General features: G+C 37.1%; 4 protein-coding genes and 4 non-coding genes across 17 annotated transcripts; 2 read left to right on the top strand and 6 right to left on the bottom strand.

The window, feature by feature from the left end:
• Positions 1-75: 75 nt before the first annotated feature.
• LOC147551348 (ubiquitin-like-specific protease ESD4) lies at positions 76-5,782 on the bottom strand. The gene is made up of 8 exons (XM_086672068.1): positions 4,449-5,782; positions 4,277-4,370; positions 4,047-4,145; positions 3,753-3,845; positions 1,458-1,577; positions 1,213-1,316; positions 1,009-1,081; positions 76-544 (listed from the first exon to the last, which is right to left on the bottom strand). The coding sequence occupies exons 1-8, from the start codon at positions 5,294-5,296 to the stop codon at positions 482-484; spliced, it is 1,494 nt and encodes a 497-aa protein (XP_086528194.1). The 5' UTR covers positions 5,297-5,782; the 3' UTR covers positions 76-481.
• On the bottom strand, positions 5,689-5,761 carry TRNAA-AGC (transfer RNA alanine (anticodon AGC)). Its single transcript has one exon. It is a non-coding gene; the product is annotated as a tRNA-Ala (tRNA).
• Positions 5,783-6,850: 1,068 nt separating the features above from the next.
• On the top strand, positions 6,851-6,922 carry TRNAQ-UUG (transfer RNA glutamine (anticodon UUG)). Its single transcript has one exon. It is a non-coding gene; the product is annotated as a tRNA-Gln (tRNA).
• A 129-nt stretch (positions 6,923-7,051) lies between these two features.
• Positions 7,052-9,861, bottom strand: LOC147551346 (thiamine pyrophosphokinase 1-like). 2 transcript variants are annotated; one of them, XM_086672590.1, is made up of 6 exons: positions 9,744-9,861; positions 8,688-8,784; positions 8,529-8,577; positions 8,014-8,115; positions 7,466-7,715; positions 7,052-7,365 (listed from the first exon to the last, which is right to left on the bottom strand). In XM_086672590.1, exons 2-6 carry the CDS (start codon positions 8,732-8,734, stop codon positions 7,244-7,246), a joined length of 570 nt encoding a protein of 189 aa, XP_086528716.1. In that variant the 5' UTR covers positions 8,735-8,784; positions 9,744-9,861; the 3' UTR covers positions 7,052-7,243. The 2 variants fall into 2 exon arrangements, with proteins under 2 accessions (XP_086528716.1, XP_086528715.1); XM_086672589.1 differs by lacking the exon at positions 9,744-9,861 and adding an exon at positions 8,872-9,304 and having other exon boundaries at positions 8,505-8,577.
• LOC147551345 (thiamine pyrophosphokinase 1-like) lies at positions 9,563-13,424 on the bottom strand. Of its 8 annotated transcripts, none has more exons than XM_086672595.1 (8): positions 13,304-13,401; positions 12,714-12,786; positions 12,546-12,617; positions 10,911-11,007; positions 10,740-10,812; positions 10,504-10,605; positions 10,010-10,259; positions 9,563-9,861 (listed from the first exon to the last, which is right to left on the bottom strand). In XM_086672595.1, exons 4-8 carry the CDS (start codon positions 10,955-10,957, stop codon positions 9,749-9,751), a joined length of 585 nt encoding a protein of 194 aa, XP_086528721.1. In that variant the 5' UTR covers positions 10,958-11,007; positions 12,546-12,617; positions 12,714-12,786; positions 13,304-13,401; the 3' UTR covers positions 9,563-9,748. The 8 variants fall into 8 exon arrangements, with proteins under 8 accessions (XP_086528721.1, XP_086528722.1, XP_086528723.1 ...); XM_086672596.1 differs by having other exon boundaries at positions 12,726-12,786; positions 13,304-13,395; XM_086672597.1 differs by having other exon boundaries at positions 12,732-12,786; positions 13,304-13,395.
• A 2,589-nt stretch (positions 13,425-16,013) lies between these two features.
• On the bottom strand, positions 16,014-23,026 carry LOC147551344 (thiamine pyrophosphokinase 1-like). Of its 2 annotated transcripts, none has more exons than XM_086672591.1 (6): positions 22,881-23,026; positions 20,475-20,571; positions 20,291-20,363; positions 20,055-20,156; positions 16,581-16,830; positions 16,014-16,431 (listed from the first exon to the last, which is right to left on the bottom strand). In XM_086672591.1, the coding sequence occupies exons 2-6, from the start codon at positions 20,519-20,521 to the stop codon at positions 16,223-16,225; spliced, it is 681 nt and encodes a 226-aa protein (XP_086528717.1). In that variant the 5' UTR covers positions 20,522-20,571; positions 22,881-23,026; the 3' UTR covers positions 16,014-16,222. The 2 variants fall into 2 exon arrangements, with proteins under 2 accessions (XP_086528717.1, XP_086528718.1); XM_086672592.1 differs by lacking the exon at positions 22,881-23,026 and adding an exon at positions 20,702-20,865.
• A 62-nt stretch (positions 23,027-23,088) lies between these two features.
• TRNAA-AGC (transfer RNA alanine (anticodon AGC)) lies at positions 23,089-23,161 on the bottom strand. The gene has a single exon. It is a non-coding gene; the product is annotated as a tRNA-Ala (tRNA).
• Positions 23,162-24,184: 1,023 nt separating this feature from the next.
• TRNAQ-UUG (transfer RNA glutamine (anticodon UUG)) lies at positions 24,185-24,256 on the top strand. Its single transcript has one exon. It is a non-coding gene; the product is annotated as a tRNA-Gln (tRNA).
• Positions 24,257-24,439: the final 183 nt, after the last annotated feature.

The following is a 24,439-nucleotide window of genomic DNA, read 5'->3' as shown; positions in this document are numbered from 1 at the left end:
CTCAGAACATTTTTTATTTTACGAAAAAACTTCAAACTTTGATTTCTCTAATAATACGTTAGACAATGTAACCAATTACCATCAAACCGAAGTGAACTTGTTCATTATGTCAGGAAACCAATCAATTTCGTATAATGGAAATATGGGAGGAGCTTTACTACAAACAAGTACAGGATTATACAAGGTATGGAAAGCAAACTGAAATCTTTTCCTGCCTTAAATTCTAAGCTCTTTTTACCGATGCTTTTCATACCATACGTGGTAAAAATTTAAAAAAAGAAATGGGTAAAACCAGTATAACTTGGATGAAATATTTAACAATGAGACAAGGTTGGTGGAATCTTATTTGTATCAAACAAACATTCTCTGAATTGGAACTATCAGATTCAACTATCTTCTATCGCTCTTGAGTTATCCAAAAACCTTTAAAATGGTTGATTTACCGACAAGGAGCTATACATCTGGTCACTTCTCGTCAGGCTCACTCAGCTTTCAACTTCAGGATCTCTTTGGCCGTTCTCCTCCGGAAATAGGGGATGTGTTCCTGTAATGAGATCATGTTCATAAATTTCGATCAACATAGAGTTACAACATGAGTATAACTTATTCAAAAGGTAATCTAGAATCAACAATCATCTTTTCTTTTTTAGTTTTTGTTCTTGTTTCACTAAAAAAGAGAGAATTAATCAAGAAACCATAAAAAGTTAAGGCTTGAAGAGTGAGGAATGAGGTAACGAGATGGGAAAGAGGAGTACAAGTTTTAGTTAGGTTTTCATTTCGGGTAGTTCTGATCTGGTGGATCATACCCACCCCTAGCAGAACAGGATTTGGATGGAAGCCCCTTATTTGACGCAATCCGATTTAGATCTCTCTGTAGCAGCGGGAATTTATTTTATATATATTCTGACGGGGTCATGAATCCAAGACAATACACATTTTTTATATTCACAAGTTGAAAGAGATGCTGGTCATGCAATAACAAGAGATGAGACATGAAACATGAGTTACCTGCTCAAAATAAAGAGCTAAACCTCTGCTATAGAAGTCAGTGTACTTGATCATGAACATGCCACAGTCTGACCTGTCATTCGAAATTGAATCTAAACCTCAGATCTATACTGTCTTTAAATGCAACTAGAAACTCCGGATGCTAAATATGAAAGTCGAAACTGTGCCAAAATTCAGAGTTGTACTTGAGTAAATTTTACATACCCGTTCTTCTGTAGTGGAAGATCATGAACATATTCTACCTTCCAAGAGTCTAAGTTTATGGCTTCTGCACTTTTATCATTTACTTCATCGACGAAATATTTAGCCTGAAACCATTAAAACCAACTTTAGAAACAAAGATATTTAAAAAGATTTTCGTGTTCCAGTTCATATGCTATGCTAATAAGCGAACCAATTAATCCCCTGCTACATAGTTTTAGATGAAACGGTCGATAATATAACCGTACCAGTACGTTTAGCACTTGCTTATCCACGCCTCTTAGGGAATCAAGGTACTGGAACTTTTTATCCCTTATATTGATAACGGCCAAGCACCAGTGGATCTCTTTATGGATGGGTACAAATATCTGCAACAACATAAGTTTTTAAAAAACTTAGAATTAATAAAGACTAAGAATGTTGAAGAACGTAAATAGCAGCCTTAACCTCTGCAACAGAGGAAGGCAAGAAGACAAAAAAAAATTACATTAGAAAAATAAAAGCTGCCGAATTTCCACCATGTCATAGAAAAGACAGATGTTTAGCCCAATGAAGCTTCCTGCTCCAAAGGTAGATGAAGCACTTCGAAGATAACAAGATGCTTTCCTGACTTAGGTTGTTCCCTTTGAAAATGCTCTCATTTCTGGCCTTCCATAAAGCCAATATGACTGCCTTAGGAATAAGCTCCAAAATTTGCTTCCTATTCTTGCTCTCTTTTATACCATCCCAAGCTAAGATGGTGTCCTCGGTAGAAAAAGGAAGGACCCAAATTATCTCCAAGCTAGAGAGGAATAACTCCAAACTGAACTGGCTACCTCACAGTGAAGTAAAAAAAATGAAAAGCCGATTCCTCTCACCAATGACATTGAGACTCAATGAATGCAATGCGAAGAATTTTGAGTCTCTAAATTCTTGTCAGGGCTGAGTCCTAACTTAACTCATATTGGGCCACAAATATTGTCAGATAAAGATATACTTAACTAGTGAGGCATTTGCTCATATTCAACGTGCTAATCGTCAGAAGCCTACTGTAAGATCTGACCGTGCTGCCTTGGTATCCTCTGTTGAACAAATCAGTTATGCTCGTGGGAAACAAGGTGGATCCTTAACAACTGTAAGAACAATCAGTTCATGCTCCTACACTAGGACAGTCTGCAGGTCGTGTTTGAGGGCGAGGCCTCAAACATTGCACGAGGGGAGGTAGCGGCCGTAGAGGGGAGGTTTGTAGCAAGGAATGAAATTTCGCGAAATATTTCCTAAATTTAGATTAGGTGCACGAAATCACACTTATAACTAATTCCTGCATAGTTTCTACCAACATGAAGAAAATTTCGACCGACATAATGGAAATCTAGAAATATATCCGGAGAAACTAAAATTAAAAACATATTTCTTCCTTCATCTTTTTCATCTTCATCTCTCATAGATATCTCTTGACTTTTTATGTTACGTTGTTAATGTTTTTAAAATCTATTTCAATGATTTATTCCTTGACTTAACTGCCTAAAGTGATTTTATCTTAGCAACAGCCCTGATATAACAGTGTAATTGACGACACCTTTTCAAACTAACAAAGTTTGTTACCTATTAACTATTATATTATCAGGAAGAATGTTATCTTTTGGGTGTTATTGACTAAAAGTTATTCAAGTTACTCCCCGTCGTAACACTGTAACTGTTGATACCCATCAAACAAATGTATTATGTTAATTCGTTATGTACATCAATTTTATGTTTCATAATGGTTTAATAATATTGTTATATGCAATTGCATCGCATTTCTTTCCATAGATTTGTAAAATTTCTACATTAACGTAGAAACATTTCTATTTCCGGGTTGACCGAAATTTCCACCGCAACCTAAATTTAATCCTTGGTTTGTAGATGATGGATTCGAGGTATGATTGATCGAGCCTAGGGGAAAAGCAGCGGTGGAAGATGATAGGTCAATAGAAGGTCCATGGTCGTTTTCACTGATCTCCCAAAGCAAAATAAAGATGTTGTCTCCGCAACTCCCAATCGGAGGGGTAGTAAGGTTAGAAGGTCTGTCCAAGGAATTGGTCATCACAACCCATGCCAAGGAAGAAGCACCTGAGGTTGGCATGTTGCAACACCGTTCCAAGGAGTTACTTTCTTTCCCTGATCCTGATAAAGTTTGAGTTAATCTTTTCGAACCAGAAGGTTTTGCGTTCGACGAAAGCTTAGAGGTGAAGGTGGCCATGGCAGGGGTAAGAAGAATAGAACAAGGAAAGAGAAAGGTAGTAGAAGAGGAGATGGATTCAAGGGAAATACTGATTCCTCAACTGGTTAGCCTACAAAGCCCTACGATACTGTGTCGGAACCACACCGTGCAATGACTCAACGGTGGTGAGGGTGGGAAAGGCTTATGACTAGTGAATCAGGACGCCAGCGTCGCCATCGGAGGAAGGAAGTTAGAGACAGACAATGAATAAGGAACACTAGTAAACTCAATAGAAAGATGAAAACAATTTCAAATAAAGATAATTACGATATACAAGTGAAAAGCAGAATAGCTGCATTACTTTATCGCACTCGAGAAGGGTGTAGCCTATCTTTCTTTGGGTAGTCCATCTTCTGACGGATTGGAAGTCATAGCCATTCTTCCCGCCAATCAACTAGAAAATGAAACAAGAAAGTAAACACAAAATCACAAATTAGATGGATAAGGGTAAGCAATTTACAAAAAAAAAAAAACTCTAAAGAATGAGATGAATAAGGAGGATGCTCTTGAGACAACTTAAGAAAATCACATCCAAGTGCCAACTAGGGAAAAAAGGAAAGTAAAAACAAAGTCGGCACAATAGCACAAATCCTACCTTTTTATAGAAAAATGTATTGAAGAAATGACATTTCAAAAACTTTTTTGGTTCCCTTTGTTCCCTTTCCTTCAGTAATTCAAGGTACAAATTTATGACCTACAAAAGAGGAAATACCTGCAGATTAAGAAAACTAGTTTAAAATTAAACTACTTATACCTTCCTCCCAGAGACCCCTAGTAGAAACCTACTTGCAAGATAAGCTTACCATAAGAGGGAAAAAGAATTACCTCATCATTCAGCCAAGAACCTGGTTTTAGGCATTGTAGAATTTGGCCTGTAATATCAATATTAGAGTTCTGATGTGTGACCAAGATTTTCCGCCTACAAAAAGGTAAGCACTTAAATTTTCATATCTACCAAACGGCGATGTTATATATCAAACTTCCAGCAGTATCTTACCGATTAGAATTCAAAAAAGCAAAAGAGACTTGAGCATCTTCATCATTTGTAAGAGGGACAAAAGGCTCTCTGTATACATCCTGAAAGTTAATCGAACCAAATTTGATAGGTAAGAAATTCAACTGCGAATTCCGCTTCTCGGCGGAATCATACAATGTTCTATGTGGATGAATATCCAGTCCTGGATTTACTGACATAGATTCCATCATCTTCCCAACATCATCCACCATCACTTCGTGATCATTCAAATCAGAAACACTCATGGAAGTCGTGGGACGATCGTTATCAATACGTTCTGAAAGTCTATCAATCATAATCACTCCATCACTAACCAAAGGAGATCTTTGGGTTTTCATGGCAGGTATCTCAACAACCTCAAGTTCTTCCACACTTGAATCATCAGAAATGACATCCTTAGAACACTTTTTAGTTTCCAAATCAATCACAACTTTACCATCCTTTCCCAAATGCTGTAAAGTACCAAATGCTAAACCTTTAGACTGCTCATACCGAGAATTAAGACTACTAACATCCTTCGAAAGCACACACTTTTTAACCGCAGCATCAGTAACCTCATTATCCTTTCCATAATATCGTATAGTACCAAATGCTGAAACTTTTCTCTGCTCATACTGAGCATTGAGAATATTCTCATTGGGTGGTTTTGGATTCCCCCTTGGAGGACCAAAAAATGATGAGAAAAAAGAATACATTGATTTTCGATGTGGAGCATGAACTTCTCTCCTGAAATTTTGAGTAGGTTCTGGGTATTGACGAATTCGAGAGACACTACTACTCTTCAAAGAAGAAGAATCAGGGGAGATAGTATTATCCTGATTGATATGCATTATGGGTTTCTTTCAAATATGAAGATTATTAGGTTGACACTCTAAATTAGGTTAACAAGCAGATGCAAAACAATAGTTACTTAAGAAACTATCACCAAAATGATCTGAAAATTCTTCCATTTATACCCAAAACCCTAAAAGTTACATCCATCTAACTAACTACTATGGTTTCCAATTAGATATTCAAAACCAATCGACGATCAAAGAAGTGGAGTAATATAAGCTAAATTAAACTTACACAGATGAAAATGAAGCGAAGAATATACTTATGATCCTTTCGACCGATTGAAACCCTCGTCTGATTGAGACTTGATTTTTTCTTGGGATTTTGATAGTTTGGGATTTCTCTACATGGAAAAAAAAAGAAAAGAAACGGGTGGCTGTAATAAAAATGGAGATGCGGGGTATCGATCCCCGTACCTCTCGCATGCTAAGCGAGCGCTCTACCATCTGAGCTACATCCCCTTTGATGACTAACTTTGCAGTAAAATTTAATACCTATAAGTCACTTCTTGTAGAGAGAACAATTAGGTTTAGCTTTTGTCCACCACCCTTTGGTGCAGCGGACACCCCTCTTAAGCCCATGAGGTCGTGGGATCGAGTCTTGGTGGAAGCAGTTTGCCATCAAGATTTATCTCATGTAATTTCGACAATATATATAATAAATAATATAATAATTTGTCGGGCTTTAGGTCTCTTTCATTCATGGTTTAAATTAGCCAGTTATCGTGCTCATCACATCTTCATGATGTATCAATGCTTTGTAACAACTAACGTAGATCGCAATCGATTTCTCAAAAAAAAAAGAATTGGCTGAGCTTTGGAGGTGGTAGAGACCCACCGCCACTTAGAAACAAAGAAGTTTCACGACCACACCAACCAGGCAGCGGTCCCACGTTATGGGAAGGGGCGGTTAGGGTTGGAAACACGTTGGGTTCAGGTATCAATGGGGGCATGCAAGCAAGACCTTGGATCAGGACTTGGATCACCCAAAATTGAAAATATTTTGCATAAAAATGACATAGAAACTTTGGAGAAGGCTCTATATCAAGCAAGGGCCTAATTAGAGTAAATAGGTAATAGAATAAAAAATAGTAATTTATCTTCTATTTTATACCATTTATATAAAACTATTGTAGCTTACCTCTATATCTCTTTCGACCAAACTGAAAACTAAACTATTGTAGCTTACCTCCATTTATTTAAAAAGATAGACTATATTAAAAAACCAACTCAACCAAACTGAAAACTAGACTTTATACGTAATGACTAATACATCTAAAATTTTATCTAATCTCTCTAATCATTTGGGCTACTAAATGGGTCATATGTTAGGGATACATTCTCAAAGAACACATCTTTTATTTGTTTGGATGATCGCATTCTCGAGCTACCTTACCACCTCTAGAGCTTCTTCATAATTGGAAGGGAAAGGCTCTCTACTCTTTCTTTTTTACGAAAGAAGGCACTCTCCTCTTGAACTAGGTTTTTGGATGGCAAAATAAGAGAAATGATTGGTCTATAATCCGAAACGAAGAAACGTAGCACGTCAAGGGTTCTATGGTGTAGTGGTTAGCACTCTGGACTTTGAATCCAGCGACCTGGGTTCGACTCCCGGTAGGACCTTTTTTTATCATTATATTTTGCTTTTCATTTTGAAAGTTAATTTCCCACTGCCCTTTTTTGCTTTTTGTATATAGCACACAACCAACCTTCTCCAAATCTACTTAAAAAGCCATATTGACCACAGGATAATAATTCAAATACATACATACACACATTCAATGTTGAAAGAAGTAATCGTAAACACTCTTTTCATTTAGTATATAAGTTTCTTTCAACATTCATCAATCTTTTATTTCAGACAAATAAAATAAATACACCGCGGAACACGTAAGAACCAAATGATACAAACATTACGCATTAACATTATCAATTTCGTACCCTTCAAATCTGTTTTCTGATGGATATTGTCCAGAGAAGGTCTGAATCAGATCGAACTGTAATCTTCTTCTCTCGAACAATGTTTGATGTACTTATTAAACCACCAAAATGCATTTCTGTATCATCTGAAATTTAAACACGTTTGAAAATTTTAGCAACTCATTATATATTGCTGAAACCTAAGAGACAGTTAATGATCTTTTTTCTAAGGAGTGAGAAACTTACTGAGATCCCATTGGAGTCCAGTGGTTGTGGATATAGAAGATGATGTGCCAATGGGGATAAGACCACACTGTGGGCCTTCAACGTCCGGTAGAATATTGATCTTGTGGTGGTAGTTCTTAGAAAGGAGTAGGATTAGGCAAGCTTCAGATAAAAGAACTATCCGCATATCCGAGAAAGAAGAGAGAACGTTGATGTTTCCCATCTCGTGGTCGAATCTCCCTCCAAGTGCATCACCAACTAGAACGCATAGCTGCAACTCAATTATCTATTAGAATATGAACATGTCGAAACAAAGGTAATAAGTTTGCTACAATTATGAAGAATCCCATAGCCTATTCGGGTTTACAACACAGAAAATATTGGTTCTAAGTGATCAATATAGTAATTTTGGGGTTTGAGATTGGAAGATACATGATGAATCCTCTCGATCATCAGCAAGATCGAGGTTGGTTCTAAGTTGATTTAGCATGAAACTTAATCATGCCAAGCTCCGCTCTGGAAATCAAGAGCAACGAGTTATGGGAATATAAAGCAAAATTCCAACTTACATTAGACTTGTCCAAGTTTGGTGTAAAATCTCTAACAAAGTTTATGCACTTGTGCAGATCTGTGGTGTCTTGCTCAGCTGATAAATCCACTATTAGGGTTCCCTGAAATCCATGAACAAACATAAATATGCGTTAGCTTGTCATAGAAACACGACATCAAAATGCAGTTTCGCAATATCCCTTTAATGTGTTTGGTTTTGGTTTTGGATTTGCCACAAACTTAACATGGTAGCAAAGTAGATGCACGCGTAAGAGGCCCAACGAGCACATGGGCTCCACTGAAAGGAATGTGTTAGGCTCAAAATATTGGCGCACATGAGGAAGCGTGTTAGGATAGTACTTCTAAATGAACAAATCGGTTTTTAGTTGGATAACCACAAACTTTATCAGGCTAGAGGAGTAAATGCTTCATTCAGTGTTCAGTAGAATGTCATTGACATGAACCCAGAAGTGGTGAAGAATAACGTAGTAACAGAGTAGACCAGGTTTACCAAATTGGTGTAGAACTCTCTAACTTCTGCTCTAATTGAATCCAAATCTCCAATGATAGCATTAGGCTTGTACCTAAAGTAAGCAAAACAAACCATATTTCTGAAATTGGATATGAACAATTAACCAGAACTGAAACAAAGAAAATAGAGGTGGACTATGAATAAGTAGAAGTTGATCAAAACCTGTTTCGAACTGAAACAGGATCTTCATTTGGAAAGAGGAGGGGCATTTCATCGTAAACTCGATTTGATCCACCATCTGCGAGTAAACGTAGCTTGGCTATTCAACACCAAAAGAAAAGAACCACAGTTAGACAACACTATAAAACAACTATAGGAAAGGATTGACAGAGAGAGAAACAAGTACAGTGAGTCCAAAGGAGAGGTGTAGTTGGAAGAAGGGGTCGGTTAAGAAGGACGAGAGCGTAAGTTCTAGATGGTTCATCACTTGAAGGAGTTGAAGGAAGAAGGAATGTTGAAGAGTGAGACAACAGTGCCATGGTTGGTGATATGTGTGTCTCTCGCTTCTGTAACAGAAGACGACTAAAGGTCATATGGTGTAAACGTGACTTAATAAAATAAGTACGAGAGAGGTGTACGAGAGGTGTCATTTTAATATTTTCTACAGAACCAAACAGAGAGTTAGTTAAGGCTCTTGCTTTCAGGCTCCATTAAAAAGCATGAGAGAGAGAAAGAGAGAGGATGGCTTCTGCTGATTCAAAGTAAGACCTTAATGAAGACAACTCTCTCTTCTTCCTTTTGGAATGATGTGTTTTCTCAATTTTCAGATGGACAAAGTCATCAAGTTGACAACTTAATTCATTCATTTTAATACTCAAAGTAGATTGTTAAATATTATACGAACAAACCCCCCACGCCAACTCTCAAAACAAACATGCCCAAGCACTTTGACTTTATGAGCTTATTGGTTGAATCTCATCTTCATAAACTCACTTAGGTTTTCTGGCATATCCCTTTACTAAACATATCTCATAACATAAAAGGAAATATTTCGAACTTGGGTTTGCAAAGGTTTGAATGAGTAAGGTGCTCACATATTTAAAGAAGTAAACTTGACAATTCTTAACAATTAATTTCATTAGATAAGTTCTTCCCAACATTCATCAATATTTTTATTTCTGGCACAGAATATAAAAACACTTGGACACTTGGTACACAAAATAAACACACTTGCACACATACAAAGCGAATCATACGAACAATAAATCAATCTCGTACTGGCTTCAAATCGTTATTGTCCAGAGAAGGTCTGAATCTGATCGTACTGTTACCTTCTCCGCACTAAGAACAACGTTTGATGTACTTATTAAACCACCAAAATGCATCTCTGTATCATCTGAAATTCAAACATATATAATTGGAAATCTTAGCAGTCAGATCTTGCAGAAACCAAAGAGAGAGTTCATGAACCATGAGAGCACCAAAAACTCCATTATCTTAATGTTAACAAAGATTATTGTTTTTGTAAGGAAAGAGAAACTTACTAAGATTCCATTCAAGTCCAGAGGTAGTTGATACAGAAGATGATGTGCCAATGGGGATAAGACCACAATACGGGCCTTCAAGGGCCTGTAGGATATTGATCTCGTGCTGGTAGTTCTTAGATAGAAGTAGGATAAGGCATTCTTCAGATAGAAGAACTATCCTCATATCCGAGAAAGTTAAAAGAGCATTGACATTTCCCATCTCGTGGTCGAATCTCCCCCCAAGTGCGTCACCAGCTAGAATGCATAGCTGCAGCTCAATTATTCATTATTAGAATATCAAACTATAGGCAATAAGTTGTAATGGTCATGAGGAACACTATCATTTGAATCCCTTAGCTTATCATCATGGATAACATTTACTGAAGAAGGGTTGGTCCAACGTGATTCAGTGTGTGCAATTTGCGTTTTGAGATAGAAAGATACATGAAGAATCTTCTCAATCATCATAGAGATCAGCTAAAGGAATTATTTCAATACAAAATGCTACTCACATTAGACTTGTCGAGGTCTGGTGTGTCATTCTTAACAAAAATAATGCACTTGTGCAGAGCTGTGGTGTCCTGATCAGCTGATAAGTCCAACATTTGGGTTCCCTGAAATCAATTCATGAGTCAAACATAAGAAAGAGCTATCAGGGTCGAGACTACATGCATTGATTCAGCGTTATGTCATCGACATGGAATCTAAAAGTGGTAGAGAAGAAGGTAGTAAAAGATTAGGAGTTTACCAAATTCGTGTAGAACTCTCTAACTTCTTCTCTAATTGTACCCAATTTTCCAATGATCACATCAGGCTTGAACCTAAATTAAACAGAGCACCATATGTATGAAGAATTAATAAAACAAAAAACTGGTTACTAAGAGGAGTTCCGGAAGATGAATATGTATGAACTTAAGACCTGTTTCGAACAGCAAAAGGATCCTCATTTGGAAATAACAGCGGCATGCCATCGTAAAGGTGATTTGCTCCTCTATCTGCGATCAAATGTAGCGCGGCTGTTCAAGAAAATTAACTTACATAATTAGGCAACACTCAAAAACCCAAAGTTTCTCAGAATAGCAAGGGAAAATAGCAATAGTATATGATCAAAAACAAGTATAGGAAAGGACATAGAGAGAGAGAGAGAGAGAGAGAGAGAGAGAAGTACAGTGGGTCCAAAGGAGAGGTGTAAAATGAAGAAGGGGTCGGTTAAGAATGATGAGAACGTAAGTTTTAGATGGTTCATCATCTGCAGGAGCGTCAGCAAGAAGGAAGGACGAGGAATGAGATAACAGTGGCAGTGCCATGGTTGCTAATATGCGTTTCTTTTTAACTTCTCACTAAAAGTTTAGTTTCCTGAGGTACTTTTTTATCCATAGAGTGCATGTCTATTTTATAGGTTTTCAGAGAAAGAGAGAGAAGGCCTTTTGTGGCTCTGCCAATTCAAAATGATTTTTTTAATCAGCGTAAGAAGGGGTAATAAAAATGTCTCAGTCAAAGTTGCAGTATTAGGCACGACAGCGCAGATTCACTGAAGTAACCCATTTCATAGCTCAGAGAATTTAGAAACCTAATTTAATGAAAAACCAGGTGACTCCTCAGGTGAATCCATGTGCAGACTAAATCTAATGCTGACACCATATACAAGTGACACCTTATCACCTATACCGAATACGGAAAGTGACTATCCTATTTAGATTAGGAGGAAATTACGTATCACCCATATATGGTGCCTACACTAGAAATAAGGGCACGGGAGTGTCACTGAAGTATCAAAGTTTATCACATGGCGAAATAGTTATCTGTGACGCCTATGACGAACCCTCTTGCACCTAAATCTAATACATACACCATTGACGAGTAATACCTACACTTTCGTTTATTATTAGGTCTATTAGTCCAACTGATAATAACTCTACTATTGATGTTGTGAAACTACACCTTTTTAAAATTCATTTGTGTATTACGTCTACTGGACAACTAGTTGTTGTTAAGCTACACCTTGTCAATATTACGCCTACTTGACGATTAGTCTGGTACAGGTATCCCAAGTTACACCTTTTCAATATTTCTCATATTTTCAGTTTATCCAAGGTTTGAACTTCGAAGAACGTTTCAGTAACTTCATTCCTAAGTAAACATTCGTCGCTATACCTACTTTGCAGAAAATTTTAAATGCTTATTCATAGGTACAACTGTATAACAAAAGATAAACGAGAGAAGATTGCATTTGGAGAACTTTTCAGCTATTTCCTTCCCAAGTTAACTATTTCTTTGCATCTAATCTTGAATTGTTGCTTATTTAAAATTAAAACAAAAGATAAACAAGAGAAGATTGCATTTGAAGAACTTTTCAGCTATACCCAATTCTTTGAATCTATTTTAAAATGCTTATTAAAAAGTAAAACAAAACAAAGATAAGTGAGAGTAGATTTCATTTGAAGAACTTTTCAACTACTTCATTCCCAAGTTAAAATTGGTTAATTATACCTAGTTCTTTGCATCTAATTTTATAAAACAATACAAAAATAAAGGAGAAAAGATCATGTGGCACCTTCATGTGGAAGATGAAGTTTGATGAAGGTTTAAGCTTCACGAAGAATATATATAAGTTCGCTGAGGTTACCTGCATTCATGTTAGATATTGGATCAATAACTAGATAATTTTATCCTAGTATAAATTTAGTTCAGGAATTCAAGAGAAAGTGAATTGCAAACTCACTCTCACACTCACCCCCACCTATGTTTGGTATTCACCCTCTCGGTAGAATCCTATTCCGCTAGGAATGCTAATCCTGCGAAGCAAGCATCATGTTGGAATGCGACTCCGAAATCCGAATCACATTCCTTTCTCATGCCTTAAACATATCTTTGCAAGATTTATGATCCTTCTACATATTTATGATGAAAATTTGATGATGAAATTTTCAAAAGATATAATGACTATAGAAGACTTATATTGGCATTAGACGAGGAGTTTAAAATACCCCATAGACAACCCTAAAACCAGCTATGATGATGTCCCATACCTCAGGTGAGGAGGGTTCATCATCTGCCACTATTTCCTCGAAATATGATAATCAGGTAAAAACTCTGAATTAAGTAGACAAGCAGATGAAAATCAATTCGAACTTCAATAACTATCACCACACATTGGATTGCCTGTTAGAACCAGGTATTCTCATTCATTTAAAGTAATTGAAATTCTACCCATTATAGCAACAAAACCCTAAAAAGTAATTCCATGTACATTCTAACTGATCTTGACTCACAATCAGATAATCAAAACTTCAGAAGCTACTTAAAACTTACTCAGATATAATCGAAGTGGAAATTTTGATCCTTTCTACTGCTTGAAAAACCCTATCGGACTGCATTGGATTGAGTTGAAACCCTAATTTGAGAGAAAATGCGGGAATAGCTGTTATTGAAAGTCTTTTCCCCGCTGCGGGGCCCCGGGAAGAAAAGTCAAAATCCAATGGTCAAAATCGAAAGAAATGGGTGGAAAAAATGGAGATGCGGTAGTGGGGGGAAAAAAACTCGGAACATCCCTACCTGATCCGTTCGACCGAGACAAAAAGTACCATGGACACCCGATGATCATAACGGTTAGTGTTCGACCGGCCCGAAAGAGTTGGCAGACAGTCACGATCAAGATTTTGTGTCGAAGGGTTGTCTGCTAATCGACTGGTACGAGTGACCGAATAACTCGTCTTCGTTTTTAGAGGTTATAGACCGACGGATTGTTCAAGAATGTACTTTGTCTTGGCTCTTGTACTCTTGTAGTGTCAAATAATGTATGTTATCGAAAATATGAGGTTCAATGATTAACGCATGTCTTAATTATATGTTTGCCAGATGATCAATTTCTTTTATAATTACTTGTTTTCTTGGTAAAACATTTTCATTTGTAATTTGTAATTTTGTTTGTGGTAATAGAGAAAGTAACAAGTCTATGTAAAATTTAATTGGAAAGTTCGGACCGAAACCGCCAAGTGTCCAACTAACACGATATTAATAATTCTATGTTCGGACCGAAACCGCCAAGTGTCCAACAAACCCGATAAAATAAACAGTATCGATCGAGTCGACCGAGCCGATGAAGTTAGATACCGATATCGACCGATCCAAACCGATTCCCACCCCTAAAGCGGGGTATCGATTCCCGTACCTCTCGCATGCTAAGGGAGCGCTCTATCATCTGAGTTACATCCCCTTTGACATACAAATTCGTAGATGACACACATTTATTAGTTACTTTTGGAGTTATTTGTGGCAAACCTAGTCACTTTGTGGTGAGGGAAAACCTCACTGTTTATGATTAATTTTTGAGGTGAAAGAGACCCAATACCAATTAGAGGGCAAAAAAGGCCAGGGCCGGCTCTGACTTTTCGGTGGCCCGAAGCGAGGTCTGAAAATGTGGCCCCTTCTATCAAATTGTAAAACGTATAAATGTATTACATGAGAACCGTAAGTACCACAAAATATTTTCATCAAATTTATATAACAAAAATAGTTTTTTTGATAATTACAATCACTGAAATTTTGTTCTTCTCAAATTTTTCGATGCAAAGTCACTAATAATCGTCGAATAATCAAGACTGACAGCCACATACTTCTCAATAGATAATATAGCTAACCCGTTTAACTGTTCTTGCGACATAGTAGATCGAATATAAGACTTAATCAACTTCAACTTAGAAAAACTTCTTTCTGCAGAGGCAACAAGCCAACAACAGTTGGTATGGTTAACATAATTCTATAAGAAACTCATGTGTTCGGGTAACAACCTTTCATATCTTTCAAAAAATCTAGTACTTTAATTGGTCTTTTGATCTCTTTCGGTAAAAAATGCTTCAAAAGTTTCAGTTCAGAAAATAGATCTAGTTCATCTATGTCATATGACTCGTTATGTTTGAAAAAGGTTTCAAAGCGACCACATGGATCTCTTAAATCACCATCATCTTGGGTAACTTTTTTAACTCAAATAGAAAACAAAATATGTCTTTGTACTTCTGAAACTAAACAACTTACAACGAAAAACAATAGACTTTGTTTCTAGAAATTGAATAAGCAGTCTGGTTTGGCACTTTGGCTTGAAGAAAGGAAGGGATATTGGGATTTCATGATTTGGATATTTAAGAAGCATTTTTGTTTCATAAGTCAAACAAACTGTTGGGGCTCGCCATTCATTTAAAGATCATCAAATTTGGTGGCCCTTTTTACTTAACATTTGTTAAATGGGTCCCCTTATAATTTTCTTAGAGAGTTGGGCTTCTTATATATTTCTTAAAGAAATTAATGTCTTGGTGGCCCCTAAAAACCGGTGGCCCGAAGCGACGCTTTGTTCGCTTTGGCCCAGGGCCACCCCTGAAAAAGGCACACTATCTGATTACGAGTTTTGGTTGGAGATGTGATGGAAAATGGACTAGGCTTTTTAAGGTATCAATAGGCGGGAAGACCTCGTGTCAGGCGTTCCACACTTTAAAATGCTAAGAACACTACAGTTTTAGGCGGGCTGACCATAGCCACTTCACAAACGCTCTTATCAAAATGGGCTAATCGAGATAAGACTATTTCACAAAGAACCAACTTCAACCAAACTGAAAACTAGATATACCTAACGACAATACATGTAAGACCTTTAACTAATCTCTCTACTCATTCGGGGCAATTGAACTGAGTCATTTGATGAGGCTACCATTTTTTAGGTTTTCTCCATGCTAACCCATTATTTAGCCCATTCTTCTTAATGTTTTGGACTCTCAGGATTAGGTATCTGATGGGCTAACTTACCACATCTAGAGCTTCTCCATAAGAGTAAGGTGAAGACTTTCCTCTTGAACTAGCTTTTCGAGCGTAAAATGGTTGGGTGGGGATGATGGATCTTCTATTCCTCTGTGATATAATATATAGAAGGAAAAAGACGAACTGTAGCATGTCCGGTAGGACCTTTTTTCATTTGAAGTTCTTTTTTTTTTCTTCTCTTCATAGCAGACAACACAACCTTCTCTAAAATCTTCTTCAATATACTTGCTATGCTTTTACTTAAAAAACCATGATAACCATAAAAATATCATTTCAACCATGAGCAGTTGGAAAATTGCATCGAAAATCATACTAAAGAAATGAAAATACAAATACATACATCGAATGTTTAAAGAAGTAAGAAAATTTAACTCTTCATATTTTATTTTGATAGACAAATCCTTTTCGACATTCACCAATCTTTTATTTCCGGCTGATAAAATAACAAACACTGGGAACACATAAGAAGGCAACAGTACACATCAACGAATCAAAACTCGTACCCTTTTGAATCTGGTTTTGAAAGGATATTGTCCAGAGAAGGTCTGAATCCGATCGTACTGTTACCTTCTCCGCACTAAGAACAACATTTGATGTACTTATTAAACCACCAAAATGCATCTCTGTATCATCTGAAATTTAAACATATATAGTTGGAAATCTTAGCAGTCAGATCTTGCAGAAACCAAAGAGAGAGTTCATGAACCATGAGAGCATAAAAAACACCATTATCTTAATGCTGACAAAGATTGATTGTTTTTGTAAGGAATGAGAAACTTACTAAGATTCCATTCAAGTCCAGTGGTTGTGGATACAGAAGATGATGTGCCAATGGGGATAAGACCACAATACGGGCCTTCAAGGGCCTGTAGGATATTGATATCGTGCTGGTAGTTCTTAGATAGAAGTAGGATAAGACATTCTTCAGATAGAAGAACTATCCTCATATCCGAGAAAGTTAAAAGAGCATTGACATTTCCCATTTCGTGGTTGAATCTCCCCCCAATTGCGTCACCAGCTAGAATGCATAGCTGCATGATAGAGATGAATGGCAGCAACTGTTAAAGGCATATGAGAGACGTCAAAAGAAGGATTGCCAGACCCAAATTCTGATTTGGCGTGTCTTGCATGAATGGCCCACTTAGAACCTTGAATAATGCGGGCCTGATCCACATGTCTTTGTGGAGATTCTACTAGTTTCTAAGTATTAGGATGGTTAAGTGTCTTTAATGTCATTTAGTGTCTCTTTAATGTCTTTAATGTCTTATAGTGTCTCTTTAATGTCTTAAATGTCCTTTATAATGTTTTTTAGTGCTATAGGAGTTTAGAAGTTCAATAGTCTACAAGTAAAGACAGCAAAGGTGGGTTTTAGGCCTATATAAGGCATGTAATTCTGCTGTTTGGAGGACAGACAGAGAGTATTCCAGCAGCTAGTTAAGCTTTATGTGTTTGTGTGATGCAAATACCCCAAAGGTGTGATGCCTAAGGGCTCTAGGAGTGATTCCTAGTTTGTACTGGTGTGATACTAGTGCGTTATTTCTTATATCTATAATATAATCAAGCTATTTTCTTCCTTATTTCCAACTTCCCATTTCAGTCCTACATCAGTTTGGTACCAGAGCGAGGTTACATGATGGCAACTAGATCCGGACTTAGGAGAAGATTAACTGAGAATGAACGAGACGATATCATTTTTGAAATTACAGAACGACTCAAAGACGTGCAAACCAGACTAGCTAAGATGGAAACTCGAACACACCATCTTGCTAAACATCCTGAAACTGCAAAAGGAGATGAGCAAGCCGGAAATAATGAAGAGAAAGCTCTAGAAAATGAAACTTTATTTGATTATGGAATCTATGAGTATAATGACCTAGAGGTGGAAGAAAATAGTTCCCATGTATCTGTTGTTGGACTCGTTACCACATCTCTAACAGTGGAAAACGAAGAAACTAAAGACATTGTTGCTCATCAAAGTGTTTCTATCGAGGTGGATTACCATCAAGGATATTGGATTAATTGGAAGGGGCACCCACTTACTGACTATACAAGGATTAGATATGATGAGTTCAAAGTACTTGACGAAGACCTTCATGCATTTAACTCGCCAGAGTCGAGCTTTCTCAAACCCGGGAGAATTGATAGAGATGATGAGTCCAAAGTACTTGACCAGGACCTTGATGAGAAATTTTATGCATTTAACTCGTCGGGGTCGAGTTTTCTCAAGCCCGGGAGAATTGATAGAGATGAATGGCAGCAACTGTTTAAGGCATATGAGAGACGTCAAAAGAAGGATTGCCAGACCCAAATTCTGATTTGGCGTGTCTTGCATGAATGGCCCACTTAGAACCTTGAATAATGTGGGCCTGATCCACATGTCTTTGTGGAGATTCTACTAGTTTCTAAGTATTAGGATGGTTAAGTGTCTTTAATATCATTTAGTGTCTCTTTAATGTCTTTAATGTCTTATAGTGTCTCTTTAATGTCTTAAATGTCCTTTATAATGTTTTTTAGTGCTATAGGAGTTTAGAAGTTCAATAGTCTACAAGTAAAGATAACAAAGGTGGGTTTTAGGCCTATATAAGGCATGTAATTCTGCTGTTTGGAGGAGAGACAGAGAGTATTCCAGCAGCTAGTTAAGCTTTATGTGTTTGTGTGATGCAAATACCCCAAAGGTGTGATGCCTAAGGGATCTAGGAGTGATTCCTAGTTTGTACTGGTGTGATACTAGTGCGTTATTTCTTATATCTATAATATAATCAAGCTATTTTCTTCCTTATTTCCAACTTCCCATTTCTGTCCTACATCAGTTTGGTATCAGAGCGAGGTTACATGATGGCAACTAGATCCGGACTTAGGAGAAGATTAACTGAGAATGAACGAGACGATATCATTTTTGAAATTACAGAACGACTCAAAGACGTGCAAACCAGACTAGCTAAGATGGAAACTCGAACACACCATCTTGTTAAACATCCTGAAACTGCAAAAGGAGATGAGCAAGCCGGAAATACTGAAGAGAAAGCTCTAGAAAATGAAATTTTATTTGATTATGGAATCTATGAGTATAATGACCTAGAGGAGGAAGAAAATAGTTCCCATGTATCTGTTGTTGGACTCGTTACCACATCTCTAACAGTGGAAAACGAAGAAACTAAAGACATTGTTGATCATCAAAGTGTTTCTATCGAGGTGGATTCCCATCAAGGATATTGGATTAATTGGAAGGGGCACCCACTTACTGACTATACAAGGATTAGATATGATGAGTTCAAAGTACTTGACGAAGACCTTCATGCATTTAACTCGCCAGAGTCGAGCTTTCTCAAACCCGGGAGAATTGATAGAGATGATAAGTCCAAAGTACTTGACCAGGACCTTGATGAGAAATTTTATGCATTTAACTCGTCGGGATCGAGTTTTCTCAAGCCCGGGAGAATTGATAGAGATGAATGGCAGCAACTGTTAAAGGCATATGAGAGACGTCAAAAGAAGGATTGCCAGACCCAAATTCTGATTTGGCGTGTCTTGCATGAATGGCCCACTTAGAACCTTGAATAATGCGGGCCTGATCCACATGTCTTTGTGGAGATTCTACTAGTTTCTAAGTATTAGGATGGTTAAGTGTCTTTAATGTCATTTAGTGTCTCTTTAATGTCTTTAATGTCTTATAGTGTCTCTTTAATGTCTTAAATGTCCTTTATAATGTTTTTTAGTGCTATAGGAGTTTAGAAGTTCAATAGTCTACAAGTAAAGACAGCAAAGGTGGGTTTTAGGCCTATATAAGGCATGTAATTCTGCTGTTTGGAGGACAGACAGAGAGTATTCCAACAGCTAGTTAAGCTTTATGTGTTTGTGTGATGCAAATACCCCAAAGGTGTGATGCCTAAGGGCTCTAGGAGTGATTCCTAGTTTGTACTGGTGTGATACTAGTGCGTTATTTCTTATATCTATAATATAATCAAGCTATTTTCTTCTTTATTTCCAACTTCCCATTTCTGTCCTACATCACTGCAACTCAATTATTCATTATTAGAATATCAAACTATAGGCAATAAGTTGTAATGGTCATGAGGAACTCTATCATTTGAATCCCTTAGCCTATCGTCATGGATAACATTTACTGAAGAAAGGTTGGTCCAACGTGATTCAGTCGGTGCAATTTGCGGTTTGAGGCAGAACGATACATGAAGAATCTTCTCAATCATAATAGAGATCAGCTAAAGGGATTACTTCAATACAAAATGCTACTTACATTAGACTTGTCGAGGTCTGGCGTGTCATTCTTAACAAAAATAATGCACTTGTGCAGAGCTGTGGTGTCCTGATCAGCTGACAAGTCCAACATTTGGGTTCCCTGAAATCAATTCACGGGCCAAACATAAGGAAGAGCTATCAGGGTCGAGACTACATGCATTGATTCAGCGTTATATCATTGACATGGAATCTAAAAGTGGTAGAGAAGAAGGTAGTAAAAGAATAGGAGTTTACCATATTCGTGTAGAACTTTCTAACTTCTTCTCTAATTGTACCCAATTTCCCAATGATCACATCAGGCTTGAACCTAAATTAAACAGAGCACCATATTGCTGGAGTTGGCTATGAAGAATTAATAAAAAGAAAAAACTGATAACTAAGAGGAGTTCCGGAAGATGAATATGAATGAACTCAAGACCTTGTTCGAACAGCAAAAGGATCCTCATTTGGAAATAACAGCGGCATGCCATCGTAAAGGTGATTTGCTCCTCTATCTGCGACCAAATGTAGCGCGGCTGTTCAAGAAAATTAACTTACATAATTAGGCATAACTTAACAACCCAAAGTTTCTCAGAATAGCAAGTGAAAATAGCAATAGTATATGATGAAAAACAAGTACAGGAAAGGACATAGAGAGAGAAGTACAGTGGGTCCAAAGGAGAGGTGTAAAAGGAAGAAGGGGTCGGTTAAGAATGACGAGAACGTAAGTTTTAGATGGTTCTTTATCTGCAGGAGGGGTAGGAAGAAGGAAGGACGAAGAGTGAGACAACAGTGGCAGTGCCATGGTTGCTGATATGTGTCTCTTTTTAACTTCTCTAAAAGTTTAGTCTACTGAGGTACTTTATTATCCATAGAGTGCATGTCTATTTTATAGGTTTTCAGAGAAAGAGAAAGGAGACCTTTTGTGGCTCTGCCAATTCAAAATGTTTTTTATTTTTTGAGAAAGTCCAAGGTTTATAATAGGTTGATATGCTCAAGGCAGAGGAAGCTAGGTCAGTCGGAAATATGGTTATTGGTTCAAGACGCAAGTTTGATTTATTTATCCAGCGTAAGAAGGGGTAATAAAAATGTCTCAGTCAAAGTTGCAGTAGTAGGCATGACAGCACAGATTCACTGAAGTAACCTATTTCATACCTCAGAGACTTTCGAAACCTAATTTAATGAAAAACCAGGTGACTCCTCCGGTGTATCCGCATGCAGACTAAATCTAATGTTGACACCATATACGAGTGAGACCTTATCACCTATACCTAATACGGAAAGTGAGTATCCGATTTAGATTAGGAGGAAATTACGTATCACTCATATATGTTGCCTACACTAGAAATAAGGGCATGTGAGTGTAACTGCAGTATCAAAGTTTATCACATGGCGAAATAGTCATCTGTGACACCTATAATGAACCCTCTTGCACCTAAGTCTAATACGTACACCATTAACGAGTAATACCTACACCTACACTTTCGTTTATTATTATGTCTATCGGTCCACCTGATAATAACTCGCCTATTGATGTTGTGAAACTAGTAGTTGTTAAAATTCATTTGTGTATTACGTCTACTGGACAACTAGTTGTTGTTAAGCCACACCTTGTCAATATTACGCCTACTTGACGATTAGTCTGGTACAGGTATCCCAAGTTACACCTTTCCAATATTCCTCATATTTTCAGTTTATCCAAGGTTTGAACTTCGAAGAACTTTTCAGTAACTTCATTCCTAAGTAAACATTCGTCGATATACCTACTTCGCAGAAAATTTTAAATGCTTATTCATAGGTACAACTGTATAACAAAAGATAAACGAGGGAAGATTGCATTTGGAGAACTTTTCAGCTATTTCCTTCCCAAGTTAACCATTTCTTTGCATCTAATCTTGAATTGTTGCTTATTTAAAATTAAAACAAAAGATAAACAAGAGAAGATTGCATTTGAAGAACTTTTCAGCTACTTCCTTCCTAAGTTAACGTTGATTAACTATACCCAATTCTTTGAATCTATTTTAAAATGCTTATTTAAAAGTAAAACAAAACAAAGATAAGCGAGAGTAGATTTCATTTGAAGAACTTTTCAACTACTTCATTCCCAAGTTAACATTGGTTTATTATACCTAGCTCTTTGCATCTAATTTTATAAAACAATACAAAAATAAACGAGAAAAGATCGTGTGGTACCTTCATGTGAAAGATGAAGTTAGACCAAGGGTTAAGCTTCACAAAGAAAATATATAAATTCGCTGAAGTTAATTTATATATTTTAGTTTAGGATTCCAGGAGAAAGTGGATTGCAAACTCACACCCACCCCCACCTAGGTTTGGTATTCCTCCTCTCGATAGAATCCTATTCCGCTAGGAATGCTATTCCTGCGAAGCAAGCATCATTTTGGAATGCGACTCCGGATCACATTCCTTTCTCATGCCCCTTCTACATATTTATGATGAAAATTTGAGGATGAAATTTTAAAGAATATAATGGCATTAGATGAGGAGTTTAAAATTTCCCATAGAAAACCCTAAAACCAGCTATAATGATGTCTCATACCTCAGGTGAGGAGGGTTCATCATCTGCCACTATATCTTTGAAATGTGATAATCAAGTAGAAACTCTGAATTAAGTAAACAAGCATTTGATAATCAATTATACTCAATCTTCAATACTATCACCACACTATGATTGCTCTTAGAACCAGGTATTCTCATTCATTTACAGTAATTGAAATTCTACCAATTATCACACCAAAACCCTAAAAAGTAATTCTATGTACGTTCTAACTAATCTTGACTCACAATCAGGTAATCAAAACTTCAGAAGCTACTTAAAACTTACTCAGATATAATTGAAGCGAAAATTATGATCCTTTCTACTGCTTGAGAAACCCTATCGTACTGCATCGGATTGAGTTGAAACCCTAATTCGAGAGAAAATGCGGGAAGCTGTAATTGAAAGTCTTTTCCCCGCTGCCGGGCCCCGGGAAGAAAAGTCAAAATCCAATGGTCAAAATCGAAAGAAAAGAAACGGGTGGCTGTAATAAAAATGGAGATGCGGGGTATCGATCCCCGTACCTCTCGCATGCTAAGCGAGCGCTCTACCATCTGAGCTACATCCCCTTTGATGTTTGAAGTTGTAGATAACAAAAATTTATTAGCTACGCTTGGAGTTATTTGTGGCAAACCTAGTCACTTTATGGTGAGGGAAACCTCACTAATTATGATTCATTTTTTTAGGTGAAATAGACCCAATATCAACCAATTAGAGGCAAAAAAAGGCCCAAGGTCGTACACACATCTCGAGTTTTGGTCGCGTGATGGAATGGGAAATGGGTTGGACTTGAGTATCAATGGACATGAAGACATCAGGTCACACGCTCCAGACTCTAAAATGATAAGAATACAGTTTTAGGCGGGTTTGGATCAGGTAGACCATAGCCACTTTTACAAACGCTCTTACCAGGCAATGGGCTAATCGAGATAAGACTATATATATTACAAAGAGCTAAATTCAACTAAACTGAAAACTACATATACCTAACGACCAATACATCTAGGACCTTACCTAATTTCTCTACTCATCCAAGGAAAATGAACAAGTCGATTGATGGGCTACCATTTTTTATTTTTCCTCCGTGCTAACCCATTACTTAGCGAGTAGGGAGGATTAACCTTTCTCAAGCATTGGGTAGCCCATTCTTCTTAACGTTTTGGACGCTCCAGATTAGGCATCTGATTCTTGGGCTAATTAACTTCCCACAGCTAGAGCTTTTCCACATGCATGAGGTAAAGACTCACCTCTTTTCTTTTTGAGAAATCGACTATGATCTAATTTAGTCGTTGCAAGACATTTATACATCATGAAGATGTGATAAGCAAAATAACCGTCTAGTTAAACCAATAATGAAAGAGGCCTAAAGCCCGACAAACTTATTACATTAGTTATACCTTTAATAACTCAAATCCAATGACCATGGATTCCACCTCCTCTGACAATCGAACCTGAGACCTCCAGGAATTTGGACTTTAGAGTTTATGTGAACACTATCAACTACTTGAGACTCTCCTCTTGAACTAGCTTTTTAGGTGTGAAAAGGTTGGATAGCCTATATAAAGAAAAAATATGAATAGTAGCACGTCAAGGGTTCTATGGTGTAGTGGTTAGCACTCTGGACTTTGAATCCAGCGACCTGGGTTCGACTCCCGGTAGGACCTTTTTTTTTAGTGCTTGAAGTTCTCTTTTTTCCTTTTCTTCATAGCAGAAAACCTTTTTTTTTAGTGCTTGAAGTTCTCTTTTTTCCTTTTCTTCATAGCAGAAAACCTTCTCTAAATTTTCAATACACTTGCTATGCTTTTACTTAAAAAACTAGTGTAACTATAAAAGTATCATTTCAACCA

Source organism: Eschscholzia californica, unplaced genomic scaffold (assembly GCF_041429995.1).
Source record: "Eschscholzia californica isolate CP2 unplaced genomic scaffold, dmEscCali1.0.p SCAF_3, whole genome shotgun sequence".
NCBI lineage: Eukaryota > Viridiplantae > Streptophyta > Magnoliopsida > Ranunculales > Papaveraceae > Eschscholzia > Eschscholzia californica.
This window is presented reverse-complemented; position numbering and strand designations above follow the sequence as displayed.

Bases quoted from the DNA above. Each gene is read 5' to 3' on its own strand.
- LOC147551346 (XM_086672589.1), bottom strand. From the start codon at position 9,115: ATGACACCTCTCGTACACCTCTCTCGTACTTATTTTATTAAGTCACGT. The intron at 8,785-8,871 runs GTACTTGTTTCT...GGTGTTGAATAG, and splicing joins ACCTCTCCTTTGGACTCACT to CCAAGCTACGTTTACTCGCA. The intron at 8,578-8,687 runs GTTTTGATCAAC...TGCTTACTTTAG, and splicing joins CCTGTTTCAGTTCGAAACAG to GTACAAGCCTAATGCTATCA.
- LOC147551344 (XM_086672592.1), bottom strand. From the start codon at position 20,840: ATGGCACTGCCACTGTTGTCTCACTCTTCGTCCTTCCTTCTTCCTACC. The intron at 20,157-20,290 runs GTAAACTCCTAT...AATTGATTTCAG, and splicing joins GAAAGTTCTACACGAATATG to GGAACCCAAATGTTGGACTT. The intron at 16,831-20,054 runs GTAAGTAGCATT...TCTATCATGCAG, and splicing joins CAGACCTCGACAAGTCTAAT to CTATGCATTCTAGCTGGTGA.
- LOC147551348 (XM_086672068.1), bottom strand. From the start codon at position 5,296: ATGCATATCAATCAGGATAATACTATCTCCCCTGATTCTTCTTCTTTG. The intron at 4,371-4,448 runs GTAAGATACTGC...ACCTTTTTGTAG, and splicing joins GCTTTTTTGAATTCTAATCG to GCGGAAAATCTTGGTCACAC. The intron at 545-1,008 runs GTAACTCATGTT...ATCTCATTACAG, and splicing joins TAGCTCTTTATTTTGAGCAG to GAACACATCCCCTATTTCCG.
- LOC147551345 (XM_086672600.1), bottom strand. From the start codon at position 11,298: ATGGCACTGCCACTGTTATCTCATTCCTCGTCCTTCCTTCTTGCTGAC. The intron at 10,606-10,739 runs GTAAACTCCTAA...AATTGATTTCAG, and splicing joins GAGAGTTCTACACGAATTTG to GGAACCCAAATGTTGGACTT. The intron at 10,260-10,503 runs GTGAGTAGCATT...ATTGAGCTGCAG, and splicing joins CAGACCTCGACAAGTCTAAT to CTATGCATTCTAGCTGGTGA.